This window comes from Spinacia oleracea, chromosome 2 (assembly GCF_020520425.1).
Source record: "Spinacia oleracea cultivar Varoflay chromosome 2, BTI_SOV_V1, whole genome shotgun sequence".
Taxonomy (NCBI): domain Eukaryota; kingdom Viridiplantae; phylum Streptophyta; class Magnoliopsida; order Caryophyllales; family Amaranthaceae; genus Spinacia; species Spinacia oleracea.
In genome coordinates, this window is record NC_079488.1 from 61,675,490 (window position 1) to 61,691,705 (window position 16,216).

The window sequence follows — 16,216 nt, forward strand, 5'->3', positions numbered from 1 at the left end:
ATAATTTATTATTTATGTTATTGAAAAGTTAGTTATCATTAAATTCCGCTGCGTAATTCTGGTAATAGCTTTAACCGTTATCACGGTGGCGGTAATACTTTAGTAATTCCTTTATTTTAAGTTGGAAAATGGTTTTATAAAAGCAAGGAATTATTAGGGTGTTACAAAAGCAAACATGCACATTTGGATGCATCATGGGCTAGACGAGTGCCCAGCCCAACGACGCGCAGTGCGTGCCAACATCGCACCCACACGAGGGCGCAAGCCCATCGCGCAGGCACGAGTACCGCAGCAGCGCACATGCGCATGTCCATGCCCGCTGCCATGCTGCCTTCGTCGCTGCTTGCTGCCTTGGCCCAGCCGCGGCTGGCCTTGGAATGTGGCGTGCCGCGAGCTTGCCCGAGCTCTGCGTGCACCCACTGCTCTGTCGATTAGCACGCAACGCACACAAGGTCAGCGCCTTGCTGCCTTCGTGTGCGCACACCCCTTTGTCTCACATACGGGCAACAGCCCTTGCTTCGTGCAAGCGGCTTGCTGTCCGACTTTTAGTAAAAAAAAAAAAAATCAACCTTTTTACTATTCGAAACGAAATTGCACGAAAAAATCATTTTCATAATTTAAACAAAATTATTCGTTTTAATTACGAAAAATGACGTTTGATCGATTTTATTAAATTTCAAACAATCTAATTAATGAAATATAATAAATCTAGGCAAACAAATTATTCAAATTTAACGAACGATCAATATCAACAAAAATTTGAATAAGTATGATAATCCAATCCAAAATTTTAAATCGTTCTAAACATTTAAATTTCATATTTTTATCAAATTTGGTTTAGGTGATCGATTAAAATTAACGAATCTAATCAAAATTTTAATCCATAAATTTTTTTAATCTGCCATTTAAACATGAAATTAATTCCCCTTCCAACTAAATAAATTTCCAGATCTAAATAATTAACAAAATCAATTTACGATCTAAAATTCATTAAATTAGGGGAAAATCAAATTAGGGTTTATATTTAACATTTATGGACGAAAATTTTACCATAATTTTAAAATATACCCAAGAACAGTAAGGAAAATTTTCAATTAATTCCGAGTAGTTTAGGTCGAGTAATTAATTGAAAAACTTTCCAAATTTGTTAATTTAATTCATTAATTAACAAAAACGCCCAAAAACTCGAAATCCGGGGCTTGTTTTTGCGATTCTGTTCTCATGATTTGATCTTAAAATGCTGTTTTCAATCAAATGAGGGTCAGAAAAATCGAATTTCCGACATTTTACGAATTCAGAACAATTTCTACGATCTATCCAATAATCCAAAAACATTCGAAAAATTAAGGGAAAATTCAGAAAAAATTCGACAACATCAAACATAATAACATGCCAAAAAGTACTTAAAATACATATTGCTCATGATACCACTGTAGGGGAATATAATTAAAAACATATTAACGCAGCGAAATAATCCCCAAAGCCAGGAACCATGTATAAAGTACAGATCAAGCAGACCTACGTTTGTAGCGTGTTTTTCCTAGATTCAACGTACCACGAACACGAACAAGAACTCTAGATGTCGTTCCTCTACTTGGTTCACCGACACGTTCAGATCCGTCTTGAGATCGATGGCTTAGAAGTCACTCAAGATATTTTTGCTTTTAGGGAAGAACAGTTTGAACGGAGGCTCAAAAGAGATTAGGGTTTCTCTTTTGATTTTGGTTACAACTGAATCACGTAATTAGAATGATGGAAATACATAATGGGAGGGGTGATGTTATAACCTTAGGCCAAAGCACAAAGGCATTAGGCCGGCCAGCATTCTCGCACAAGCCCACGAGCACGCGCGCAGCCACACACAACTGTGGGCCTTGGGCCTCGCTGTTGTGCGTTGTCGTTGTTGCTGTCCCGCGCGCGCCCAGCCGCAGGCCATGGGCCTTGCTCCGCGCTGGCGAGCTGCTGCGCTCGATGGGCCTTGCACGCTTGCGCGCTTGGCTCGTCGGGCCGTCAGCTTTGCCTTGCTCGTATCCGCGACCAATGCCTTACGGCTATTGTTTATCGTATAGTACTTGACGAATCACCGTCATACGATACGATTATTCGTTTCGCCTAGCTTACGAATATACGCGATATGATATACGATTCCGATCCAACGTCATATCGTATATTTATGTTTTTCCGAACTAATTCCCGAAAAGCTATTTAATGAATCTAACTAATTCCCGAAAAGCTATTTAATGAATCTCCGATTCATTTAATCCGTTGATCTGTTACATGCCAATGGTGTGACCTTATAGGTTCAGTCAAGAGTAAGTTGTGAGCCTAATATAGATTAGAACTCACTGATCGGAAGCATTGCTCCAACCAGCTGTTCCGATCACTTGATCTCACTGAATTAATTGTTCGTAATTAATCTGAACCTTGATATATTAGACTAATGCACCTTGGGTGAAAGATATATTTCCTTCAAAACTACACCACTGTCACCTAAACTACACCACTCTCTCACCATTCTCTTCAAGCCTGCACAACAATACCACCCTCACCATTTTCCTCCTCCACCACCAGCAACCCCAGCTCCACCACCATAGCCTTCCACCACCATAGCAAACGTTGCCCTCCTCTCTCCTCTTTCCCCGTGAAACCACCGACTCTCTGCCGTCCTCTCTGCGCTCCTCCCCTACGCGAAACCACCAATTCTGCCCTCCCATCCGCCCTCCTCTCTGACGTCGCGGAACCACAGAACCTCCGCCTTCTTTCAGTCGCCCGCGAACCATTGAATCCCCTCTCTGCGCCCCCTCCCTCCTCGATTCTCCTCCCGCCGCCCAGCCTCGATTCTCTCCCCGCCTCCAACCTCCCTTCTAGATTCTCCCCTCCAATCTCCAACCTCTGTCCAACCTCCGCGATCTCCGCCACAAACTCACGTTGATAATTTTCTAATTTTCCAGATTTAATTTGACAATTTTTAATTTTTTTTACAATTCTTCAGATTTAATTTGATAAAGATGATAATGATATTATTTTTAGAATTTAAATAATTTTTTTGGGCGAAAAAATGAAAATAATTAACTATTGAGAAAAAAATATTTTTAAATTTTCTGAAATAATAAAATCTATTTTAAGTTGGCCTTCGTTCTATTGGACTTATTTTGACTGAACTTATATTATCTGAACTTATCTGCACTTATTTTATATGAAATAAACTTATTTGTGTGTGGAAATGTCTGTAAAAAACTTATTTTTGCTGAACTTATATTATCAGAACTTAACTAAACTTCTAGCCGTCCTCCTCCCCTTTTCTCTCTAGGGTTTACATATTTCAAAGGGCTTTTAGGCCAGAAATAGTCAAAAATTTTCGGAAATTTGGCTATTTCCGGCCCATTTGGTTTCATTATTCATGTGTTTGTCTTCAGATTCAATAAAACTACATCGTTTGAGTGTAGTAAGTTCCCCTATGGTGGGATTAGTGAGTTTAGTAAGTTCCCCTATGGTGGGATTAGTTGAGTATTTGGGTGTTAGTATTAGTATAGTTTTGGTGGAGTATCGTCGTGAATTCGGTTCGTTGATGAAGAATTTTACGAGATTGAATCAGTTATCAAAATTTCAAATTGACTTAGATGAATCGGATGGAAACCGTCCTCGCGGCTACAACAAATCGTTAGACCATCTCTCCGAAAAGGCTGTATGTTCCAGCGATATGTGCGAGAGATGTCCCACAGTGCAAGATCTTCCCAACGATGGTAGTTTTGATGAAGGAATACCTCTTTTTGATTCAATTTGTTATGTATTTGTTAAATTCGATTTCTGTTGTAGATGTCGTATGACTTTTTATTAATGAATTGATTTTACATTCAAAAAAAAAAAAACTTAACTAAACTTATCTGAACTTATTTGAACTTATTTTGTCTGAATAAGGCGAACAGAACATAGCCTTAATAAAACAAATAGATAAAAGAAAAGAAAAAGCATTTAAGATAAAAAGAAAAAAGAGAAAGAAAATAAAATTGGAGGGCTAAGATTCATTTAGTATGGTGATCCTCAATAGGAGGATCAACCTAGACACATCCGAAAAAAGATGATGGAAAAAGTATTTTAATCAAAGTTAAGAGGGATTTTAATTTTGTTTTGGTTCTATTACATGGAGTTCCCACCGCCTTCGGCGAGTGGACTAATCTCCCGCGAGAGTTCGCATGGGTACCTCGATGAGCAGCATCCCTCCCAATTGAGATTTTTTCCTTACCCAAGACTCGAAACCGAGACCTTAGTTAAGAGCAAGAGGTCATTAACCACTCATGCCAATCTCAATTGATAAAGATGGAGTTTACTGTAGTGTTGGTTTCTATAAGAAATTTGATATATAAATAATTAGAAGGTGGAATAAAAAAAATTACTAAAAATATAAGTGTATACGGTCGAAAATAATGAGTGTGACACCATGAATCCTACAAAATGTAGAGCAAATATAATCTGCTCTTTTGTGTAAAAAACAAAAAGTGGGGTATATATAAACAAACGAAAGCAGTCAAAAGGAGAATTATAAAGTGAAGCAATATTGATAATTGATTTGATACTAGTCTATTACTCCGTATTACAGCTTGTGCTACGATGACTACAACAGTCTAATAATTTCAACTTCACCAAAATCTTTCTTCTTGACTCCCATTAAATTTCCTTAAACTTCCCCTTTTTAGAGCAAACTACAACTTGCTTTTCTATTCTGTTATTCTCTCTCCTACTAAAAATGATATGACCTTGCTTTTGAACAACAATTCAATCAACACTAATACTCACAATTAATATTAATCATAATTATGCTGGATCTTAATTTAACCGTTTTTTCTCACGATTATTCAAACTCTGTTCAGAATAATAATTCCTTCACCTCCAACAATTCTTCCTCACTCGACAATGGCGATTCTCTTTCCTCCAATAACTCTCCCTCCACTATCACTTACAATTTCGACATACTCAGGCTCGATACCAGCCTCAACAATGACGGCGATTGCTGTAATTATTATCCGGTGGATCGCGGTGAAGCATCGTCGACTGGGTTCGTCACCCAAGACCTTTTCCCCGCCTGTGATGGGCCGGGTCGGCCCATCGTCTGGGGTCAGAATCCTCTAATGGGTGTGCTTGAGGTGAGATCAATGGTAATGGGCCAAGCACAAGCACAAGCACAAGCACAAGCACAGAAATCGCAGCAGGTGAAGAAGAAGAAGAGTAGGAGGGGACCCAGGTCTAGAAGCTCTCAGTATCGTGGGGTTACTTTTTATCGTAGGACTGGAAGATGGGAATCGCATATCTGGTTTGTTTTTTATTGCTTAATTTCTTAGGTTTTTGTTAAAAATTGTTCTGTTAATTTGATCATAGAATGGATTATCCTGCAAGTTAAGCTAGTTATATTTTGATGACTTTAATTGAATTTAACTTTATCATTAGAATTTTGGACTGGCTTAATTTTAATTTATGATCATCACTTTGTGTATGTTACTCCTACTCTTCATTTTAGTTCAAGTGTATGTGTTAGATATTAGACACTCGGACATGGGTATGACAAATTGAGAATAAGACACTTCATTTCGGACCAAAATCTTTCAAATCTTTTATTACAATGGATGCGTCTAACATTTGGATACATGACTAAAATCTTGCGTACCACACTTCTATATCACAGTAACATAGACTTTGTTGTGAATTTCAGCTTAAATTAGTTTCCTGGTTAATGTGAGTGGTTTGGTTATTTTTGGTGTTGCAGGGACAATGGCAAGCAAGTGTATCTGGGTATGGAATTGTTTGAATTTTTGGAGCCAGATATTTGCTGTTGTACCTTTGGTTAATTATTGGTAATCTTTTTGTTTGTTTTGTGTGTGTTGCCAGGGGGATTTGATACTGCACATGCTGCTGCTAGGTAAACAATTTAATCCATCTTCGCTTCTGTGGAACTGTTTTTCCTGTCTGTATCGGTGATTATTATGGACTATGGAGTTTGCTTTACGTTGAACTCTGCCTTTTGACGCAGGGCTTATGATAGAGCTGCTATCAAGTTTCGTGGAGTTGATGCAGACATCAACTTTGATGTCAGTGATTATGAAGATGATCTTAAGCAGGTGGGTTATTGGTGATACAATGTGTTTATGAGTGAATGTATACGATTCTTTGATATGGATCTTTAATGGGATTGTTTTGCTGTTCTGCAGATGCACAGCTTAACAAAGGAGGAGTTTGTGCATCTTCTTCGCCGTCAGAGCACTGGGTTCTCACGAGGAAGCTCGAAATATAGAGGAGTAACGCTGCACAAATGTGGTCGATGGGAGGCTCGAATGGGACAGCTCTTGGGGAAGAAGTAAATCATTTATAATCCAAACCAATGTTTAAATATCATGTCTACAACTCAATGTTATGAAAATTATTCGTCTGATTTGAGTCATTTTTCTCAATTGCCATCCCTCGGTTTTTTGAGATCGTCATTATTATTGATTATTTGCGTGCAGGTATATTTATCTTGGTTTATATGACAGTGAAGTTGAAGCTGCAAGGTTCTATCAGTTGTCTTTTGTTCCAATTTATAAAAACAAGCGAGAATTGTGTACAACAAGTATGAACTATGCTGTTTTATTTATGGATATAGGGCGTATGACAAGGCTGCTTTACAATGTAACGGAAAGGAAGCTGTCACTAACTTCGATCCAAGCATATATGGAGAAGAGCTGATATCTGAGCCAGATGTTGGAGGTACTAACTGGTGGATATCCTCATTTATGTAATGTTTATTGACCAATTGATATTATAGTTAACAGTTGAATACCTCTATCTAATTTGTGAAATTGTGTTGCAGGTGGGCATTATACTCTTGATTTGAATCTGGGGATAGGTAACCCTTCATTTGCTGATAATGATGTAAGCTATCCTTTACTGCATGAGCAAAACTGTAGGCTAAGTGACATGAGAGAAAAGGCAAGTAAACTGGATCAGTTATCGTGCATTCTTTTCAGACCTATGATTGTTTCTGTACAAAAGTTAAATATGGTGCCAAACTTGTGTTTTAGGATCAGAACTGGATTCAACCAGCAACAGGACCAACGGCACATGATGGTCATTCATTCCCTTCACAGCAGCCTTCTGCTTGGTGTGGTGTTAATCCCATATTCTTTCCTGTCTATCAGGTAATCTGAGTATAATGAAAAATGCTGCATACTTAACTAATGCAAATCTTAAACTTTAAACTATTTGTTTTGACAGGAAAAAGCAATGGAGAAGACAAGAGAAATAGATCCCTGGAGTAACTGGTCATGGCAAATTCAACACCAAGGTGCTCATGGTGGTTCCATGCCAGTCCCTGTCTTCTCTAATGCAGCATCATCAGGATTCCCTTCTATCACAACTGCTTCATCAGCTGCTGTTGGTCGAACTCACTATTCTAACTGACAAATTACTAAAATACCTTAATATTTCGTATTAAGCAGGAGCGAACATTCCCTGCAGTTTTGATTCCTAAGTTACACGTAAAAGATGTCGCAGTAACTTACCCTAACTGAGTTATTGTACTTTTTATTTTTTATTTTTTATAGTGACTAGTTATTGACTTATTGTACCCAATCCCAGCTAATATGAGGAAGTAAATTATAAGACTTATTTTTGCATTTATGTGGTGACTTGCAAGGCGGAGAACCATGATTTGGTTCTCCTATAGGGCACAAGGTGCTAATTTTGTTAATGCTTGTTTAGCACTCCCTCTAGGGTAAAGGTAAAACTCATGGTTTAGAACAAAATCTTAGCAGTCATCTGTTCTGTAATTCAAAATGTGTGTAAATTTTAAGAATGATTTGTATTCATTATTAAATTTGCATTTGCTATGATCAAAGTTTTCTTTAATGGTGTCATTGTGAACTTGGAACAAAAGTGAGATGCAAATAAAGTTGATAAAATTTGATTAGAATATTGATGAATTTTCTTAGTATGCTCCAGTACTTGATAACATACTCGAATATAACCCGAACAATCAAACATAATGTATTACTGCATCCGTCTTTTAATACTCACAACGTTTGTTAGTTTCATGCATGTCAATGCACAACTTTGATCATTTATATTTTAAATTATCTTTATGCAAAAATTATAAAAAGTTGATATTTTGAAAATACACATTGAGACGAATCTAACAAGATCCCACATGACTATATTTTATCTTATATAAAAAGCACTAAGAATAGTCAAAGTAAATTATATGAATAGTGGCAAAAATCCAAACGTTGCGAGTATTAAAAGATGACCCGGACCATACCAACACGAACAAAATGGATCCGAATTGGAGTATTCGTTTATTGACGTCTACTCGTCTAGGATACAATGATGGAACCAGCGTCTTTATCACGGAAGCTCTGTTAGAACATAGAAGGGACTAGGGGTCCTTCTGCTTTGGTACCAAATGTAATATACGAAGTACTTTGATGGCTCTTGAATAACTGATGGAAATACCATTCCAGATGAGTACGTAGCTTGTCTTGTACTCCGTAGCAAAGAGAGAAAAACCCCGCATCCCACGATTTTGGCTGAGGAACTGATTTGATTGTACACATCTCATGTGATACAACCCATTTCATACAGGCTAACACTGTCCAATCAGAATTTATTATACAAATAATAAGCTTGATATGAAAACTGCATGTCAATTGTGCTACGGAAAGCTGTCAAATTTAACTAAACTAGATTAGTTCTGCATATTTCAAATTATTATTTGACCATTTCTTTTTAAAAGTATACGGAGTATAACTGAAATATTTATTCTTTAAAGCCAATGCGTACTCAGTAATAAATCTTAAATGTACTTTTTTTTTAATATGTAAGAAAAATGAACCCTGCTGAACCATCATCTAACACAAGTTAATCTTAAATGTACTTATTTAGCCATCTACGGAGTAATAAGTAATTTCCACCATACTAGTACATATTCCATATGCTTGATGTTTTAATCCGGTCAAAATATTGAGTAAATATACTTTATATTATTGATATGACGATTTGACTAAAATATTACCAATATCATTTAATATTGTCATATTCTACAATCCAATATTTTTTTCCATACATAAATGGTTTATGCAAATGCAGAGAAAATAATTAAAAATAAATAAACAAGATAAGTTTTTTAGGAAATCAGTTTTTGGCGGGAAAATTTTGCACCAGAAATTGACATGTGTCATTCCTGGTATATGTTTTAGTATAATGTGTATACTGTAATAGACTAGTCTTTGGGCCCCACAAACGGGTTACATGGCACTCTGTAGTTTTATAGTCGTCTTTTTAAGTTCTAACTAGTGTGTGGCTCGGGCGATGCCCCGATTGCTACATTGAATAGTTAAAATTTTAGATTTTTCTTGAGCAAAATATTTGATAAGATACATGTATAGCATTAAGTGAAATCATTCATCAAGTTCGTCAACTACACAAACACACTAAGTCATTTATCATGAGAAATAATTTTTCAATTGCATCATCTTACAATTTATAATTTGTTTTCTAGTGGAAATAAGTGATTCAAAATTAACAACCCCCAAATTAGACATATGCAATCATGCAAGGCATTTCTGTAGTTGATGCTTATGAAACTTATGACATCATGTTTATTCATGGTTGTCCTAATTCTTTAATTTTTTTTTTTTCCAAAATAGTCAATAGAAAATAAAAAGTCACATAAAAGTTTAGTTGTTGTAAACTTCATGTTAACATTCATTTATAAATTAATGTGAAGAGATATACCACAAATGGTTGTTGGTTAAGATGGTAATGAGAGTTATCCTCCACACTTGAGGTCTGGAGTTCAAACCTCATTGTACGTATTGATTTTTGGTTGTCCATGATATGACATATCATTTGGTGAGTGGATGATGTGGCGCAAAGGGAAGAGTACTATGTGCCACATGGACATTTTTCTCAACGCCTTTTAATATATTAGTATAGATTTTATCAATAGCTTGTGAATTTTAGTAGAAATATATGTTGAATTGAAAGTTGAAAAAATAAATGAATTAATATTGGGTGTTAAAGAAGTTGATGTGAATGGTTGAATGAATATGTTAAATTTCATATAATATGAAACTAGAGTGTGCCCCGGGCGATGCACCGCTTACAATGTTGGATAATATACGAATTTTTTACGCATTGTTTACATGTGTTGCGAATGCAAGTTTGACCATTTTTTAATAACTATCCGGAGATCGTTTATTTTATTTGGATGTGATGTATTGTATGTAATACGTATCAATTTTCAGTAATAGTGTTCTTCCCTTTTTGGGTTGTTAATATTTGTAAGTCATGTCCAATATCTAATAAATTTTTTGTTTATATGTTATGGTCCACATATGCTAACACAATTGTTGACTAATTAATGAAAAAATATGTTCTATTATATGTAGAAAATGGACAAATTAAAAATGCAGTCATTATTCAAAACCATTTTCAATTATGGTAACAAAATTAATTTTTTTTTGCAATCACTATGTGGTGAAATTAAAAATTTAATAACATAACCATGTGAAAAAATAGTATAAATACACTTACATGAATCATATCCCCCTTAAATACATTTAAATAGAGTTAAAAGGCATAAATAATAGTATAGCTAAGATGGTAAGCTTTCTACTATATTTCTTGTTGGTTCCATGTTCGAACCCTAATAAAAACAATTTGTGTATCAATATAGCAAACACACATCATCCATGCCATTGTTGATGTGACGCCTTGTAATGTTTAGAGAATGTGACACATGAAGGTGTAACATGATTTGCCTTGGAGATTTAATAATAGTATAGATAGATGGGTTTGGACAACTCGATCAATAAGGAGGAGGAGAGTTCGATCCATTTGCAAGTGAAACAGAGTTTCCACACTAAAACCAATTGGTAATAGTGAAATAACTCCTCAAGCTTATAAGTTGGTATTTTTTCTCTTTTTTCTCCCATGTGGATTGTGGAACAACTCGTATGTGGATAATATTGGGTCTCAACTTTCAACAAAATATATGGATTAAATGGATTGATGTTGAATGAAGAAGATGGAGTGGAGAAAGGGAAGTTTTTTTAAAAAAATATATATATATAAAAAAAAAATTGATAGATAAAAGGAATGAGTGAATGACATATGACATTTGTTTCACTTTTTAAATACTAGGTATGGATTAACTGAAACTAAGTGCTACTAGTACATAACACATTAACACTTCATCTTCTTGGAGTCGTGATAGACCCATAAGGATGGGATAAGAATATCCATAGCGGGGGTGAAATCGCCTTTAAACACATAGTAATTTAAGGGTACTTTAGTCCACACAAAATAACATGGGCACGTCGGTTTAGGGGGTGGCTTTGCACGTTTTTGAAGGTGTTCGTAAAATATGATTTAAATAAATTTGATTACTCCCTCCGTCTCAAATTACTCGTTACACTTACCTTTGCACTAATTTTTAGGTGATAAGTGGTTGTGTAGTTATCAATTGTTATTTTATTGAAAAAGTAGATGTTATTTTATTGAAAAAGTAGTGGGCAATTTTTTTAATTGAATGAGAGAGGGTGTGGTGACAAGAAAAAATTTAGTGGGAAAGAGAGAGACAATATAATAATTGTGAGATTATGACAAATATAAAACATATATTTCATGTGAAAAAACCATAAAGCCAGGAATCCAAATTAATTGCCACATAGTCAATTAACATAATTTAGTATACATACATGTGACATGTGCCTTCCCTAGCTGCTCCCGAACCGAACAAGAACAAGTTTAGGACTCCAAGTGTCGTCCCTCCGTAGATAGTCCACAGCACGTTCGGATTCGCCTTAGATTCAATTAACTAGAATATAGTCCAAGGTTTTATGTTACTCGAAACTTAATTATATTGGCAAATTATTAAGTTAGTTTAATCTTAAACTATATGAATACTTATGATTGATGTGTTATAAATTGTGATTTATGTATCACCTATTTATAGGGAGGAAATATCGGACTTAGATTTCCACTAGGATTCAATTTACTAATTCGATTAGAATTCTATTAAAATTAATCCTTTGAATTAAGTGTTTAATCAAACAACTAACTCTCGTGGATTTAGGAAAACAGTTAATCGAACAATCCTAAGCGTTTAAGAATTCGTAGCGTTGCACGAACACACACACACACACACACACGCAGCCCACGAATGGGCGCACTGTGCCTGCGGCTCGGCCCAGCAGCGCTGGCAGTCACGCGGCCCATTGCAAGGGCGTTGCTGCCAGCCTGCCTTGCCTTGCTCGGCTGGGCCTGGCCTTGATCCGTGCTCGGCTAGGCCTGCCTTGCTTGGCGGGCTTCGCTGCTGCTGCTACTCGCTTGCGCGGGATTCGCTAGGCGCTGGCCTGGTTTCGTGCTGGGCCTTGCGTCTAACAAGCTCGTCCATTGTTTATTTCGTACGTCGCGCTTCCGATTCGTTTTCCGATTCCGGAATTCATTTCCGATTCGAACAATATTTAATATTTTCGATTCCGGAATTTATTTCCGTTTCGAACAAATATTTAATATTTCCGATTCCGATAATATTTCCGATTCCGGCAATATTTCCGTTTCCGGCAATATTTCCGATTCCGGTAATATTTCTATTTCCAATAATATTTTCCGATACATACCATGTTTCCGTTTCCGGCAACATCTACGACTTGGATAATATTTATATTCCCGTTCCGATCCATATTTTCGTTTCCGGCAATATCATCGTTTCCGGAGTATTCATAATTTGCCTTTTGACGATTTCAGCTCCCACTGGAACCGAGATCCATCGATTCCGAATATTCATAAATGGAGTATTTATTTCACTTAAATACTTGATCCGTTCACGTACTATTTGTGTGACCTTACGGGTTCAGTCAAGAGTAAGTTGTGGATTAATATTATTAATTCCACTTGAACTGAAGCGGCCTCTAGCTAGGCATTCAGCTCACTTGATCTAACTGAATTATTAACTTGCATAATTAATTAATACTGAACCGCATTTATTAGACTTAGCATTTAATGCATACTTGGACCAAGGGCATTATTTCATTCAGTCTCCCACTTGTCCTTAGGGACAAGTGTGCATTGCCTAATTCTTTTGTCGCTTGATGCTTGCTCATGAACATAAGGTTAGAGTTGTCATCCTTATTATGTCCAGAGGTATTTCTCGGTTTCAGAGTTCAACCGATCAAATAAACAGATAATCATAGCCTATGATTCATCTGAGCACGGCCATGCATTTTACAGTTTCTAGCTATCCGAGTGGCCTTGTACAACTTTCAGCATCTCATCCCGATTTATGGGAGGACAATCCCAATCTTGTGATCTTGAGGTTAGACTTCCTTTGATAGGTGATTACCCGAGCGTTTCCGTTATAGCCTCCTTTTACGGTGCGACGGTTGACAACGTCAAAGTAACCAGTTCTCAAACAAGTAATCTCAAATTACTCATGTATTGAGGATTAGTGTCTAATAATGTAATGAAATTTACTTATGACAGATTTTCATCTCTTACAGTAAAGTTTCATAGGCCTGTCAGATACTAGTCTTCTCAAAGTAAGTATCTATGCAAATGATTGCGACATTGCCATGTCCACATAGTTCAAGAAACAGAATTGCTAGTAATCTTGCATTCTAGTCGTCTAGCGTTTTCTATGCGTCCATCTTTTATAGAAAACTCCGACCAGGGACCTTTTTTTAACTTTTGACATTCAAGTTCACTTGATTGACATTTCTTAGTCACAGGACTGGTCCTGGAAGTCTATCTTGAATATATCGTCAAATTGAAAGGACTCATCATTTAATACTAAACCAAGATTAAATGGAATATGAAAATACATTTCATATACTTCCTCCGTTCCGGAAATATCGCACCATGGTTGACTTTTACTCCTCTAACCATTACTTTGACTCTTAATATCTCAAATCGTGTGCAAGTAAAAATTATAAAAAATTAATATTTAGAAAATATATATCAATACGGATTTAGCATGTCCCCACACGATTAAAATTTCCTTACGTACGAATCACAAAAAATACCCAAAGTCGTAGTGTGAATAGTGTATAAAAGAAATGGTGCGATATTTCCGGAACGGAAGAAGTATGATAAATGTTCAACCCCAATGTTTTACAACCATGGGCCTCTAACCCATCTTTAAAACCATTAATGTAATTCAAAGCTATTCTTGATTTCCAGTGCCACAATGTGAGTGTTGTATTTCACTTGTTGCATAGGTTTAGTTATCATGATTTGCCAATCTTAATATCCTTTTTCATCGAATGTCTTTCGAGATAGGATGATAAGATCTTTTTAGTTTGTTTATTATGCGATCTAGTCTATCTTACTTCAATAGTGGTTCTACGCATTTAGCAATGAAGAACCATCAAGTCAGCACACATGTGATCTACCCAAGTTCAGTGAAGAACTCTTTAATGTAAACAACTCTGTTTTATTGCTTCTTAGGCAATAAGTACTTTTACTTCAACTTCTTTAGGTTGCTAGTGATACTTTGTTTGGATTTGCGTATCCACGCAGTTCACGGATATGCGGAATACTTTGCGGTTGTATCTTAGAACATAGAAATTAATATTTAATTTCCCACGCAACAACTCATGATTTTCAATCCATGTTTCCATTTCAAACCACGATGCATATAGCTCGTTCTTGCCATTGGTTAACTCCAAAGGGATCTTGCTTGATCCTTTGCCAGTGTTTATGCGTGTAGTATCAATATTTAGCATATCTTTATTTCCTTGAATCAAGAACTGTTCCTATGTACCTTTTCAAGTACCATAAGTTTTTCTTGATCTCAATCTAGTTGATATTTACTTAGACCAATAGAGATTGGTATATGTTCGTCATGCCTAAAGTCATACGGTACATTTTTGGCGATCCTTATATTATATCATACATGATAAATTCGTTTGCAGAATAATTCCCAATTGAATTCTATCTATGTAACTTTAGCTCATTCAATTTCAGTAGATACTGAATCCAGCCAAATTCTTTGACATATAATATAGGTTAAGAATCTCATTTAGACTCTTTGATGTTTAACTTAGTAAATGCTTATACATAGTTCAAACATTCATTACTTAGATTATTCATATGGTTCGAATATCTCCAATGGAGTCTTTCGTGTTTGATTTAGTAAATGCCATTACTTAATCCAAAATAATATTCTAAGATCTTTGTAAATAGATCTTAGTACCCAGTATGTACTAAGTTTCTCCTTGGTCCATTATTGATGAATAATTTCAAATCTAAGTCATTAGCATTTGAATATTATTTCACAATAGAGAGATATGTGTGTGATACACATAGGACCAATTAAGTTTTACGTACTCCCACTAAACTTCTTATATATCTATAAGAATCATGTACATTTTATGAAACTAAAATACCTATTAGCTTCACTAAAATACAGTTCCAATTCCCAATTGCTTGCTTAAATCTGTACTTAGATTTCATAAGCTAGCTTTCATTTTCAAGTATTTATTTGGATCCACAAATACTATGACATGCCATGTACATAGTTTCTTCCAACATTTGATTGAGGAATTTGTTTTGTCATCCAATTGCCATATGTACCAATATGCAATCATTACTTGATTTATAGACTTTAGCATTATGATTATGCATGAGGTTTCAACATAATCCACACCGTGAATTTTCTTGTAACCTTTAGCAACTAATATTCCTTTGTGTGTGAACACAATTCCATGTTTGATGGTTTTTATCCTTAAAACCAATTTGCAACCAATAGATGTAAACCCTTCTTGCAAATCAACAAAATTTCAATTTTGTCAGCAAAACATTGAGTCTATATATGGCCTCTAACCATTTTAGGGAATCTAGGTTTCGTCATAGCTTCTTACAAGTCACAAACTCATTAATCTACATGATAATAGTTTGACTGCAAGTTGTAGGTTTCTTCACTATCTAATAGAAGAATCTCATAGTTTCAGTGACTTGAACTCTATGCCTACTTGGGTATAGAACATCAAACAATAGAATATCAACAGACACTTGAAAGTCCTTTGAATATTATGTTCTCCTTGAAGCACTTGTAAAGTCTTCTAAGAGATGTCCATTCTTTAAAGCCACTTCCAAAGTCCTCAAAGAATAAGTGTTCGGATTTTCTAAATAACTTCGAAAAGCCTCCGGAATCTCTGTTTATGTTTGTTGTTCGCCTCGAAGACTT

At 35.8% G+C, this 16,216-nt stretch overlaps 1 protein-coding gene across 1 annotated transcript; it reads left to right on the forward strand.

Moving 5' to 3' along the window:
- The first annotated feature begins 4,551 nt into the window (after positions 1–4,551).
- LOC110778490 (APETALA2-like protein 3) lies at positions 4,552–7,647 on the forward strand. The gene is made up of 10 exons (XM_021983042.2): positions 4,552–5,308; positions 5,759–5,784; positions 5,881–5,911; positions 6,023–6,110; positions 6,201–6,346; positions 6,495–6,539; positions 6,632–6,735; positions 6,839–6,957; positions 7,050–7,166; positions 7,243–7,647. Exons 1-10 carry the CDS (start codon positions 4,815–4,817, stop codon positions 7,426–7,428), a joined length of 1,356 nt encoding a protein of 451 aa, XP_021838734.1. The 5' UTR covers positions 4,552–4,814; the 3' UTR covers positions 7,429–7,647.
- The last annotated feature ends 8,569 nt before the right edge of the window (positions 7,648–16,216 follow it).

Excerpts from the sequence above, each read along its gene's own strand:
- LOC110778490 (XM_021983042.2), top strand. The coding sequence starts at position 4,815 with ATGCTGGATCTTAATTTAACCGTTTTTTCTCACGATTATTCAAACTCT. Across the intron at positions 5,309-5,758 it reads AGATGGGAATCGCATATCTG|GGACAATGGCAAGCAAGTGT; the intron begins GTTTGTTTTTTA and ends TTGGTGTTGCAG. Across the intron at positions 6,736-6,838 it reads ATCTGAGCCAGATGTTGGAG|GTGGGCATTATACTCTTGAT; the intron begins GTACTAACTGGT and ends ATTGTGTTGCAG.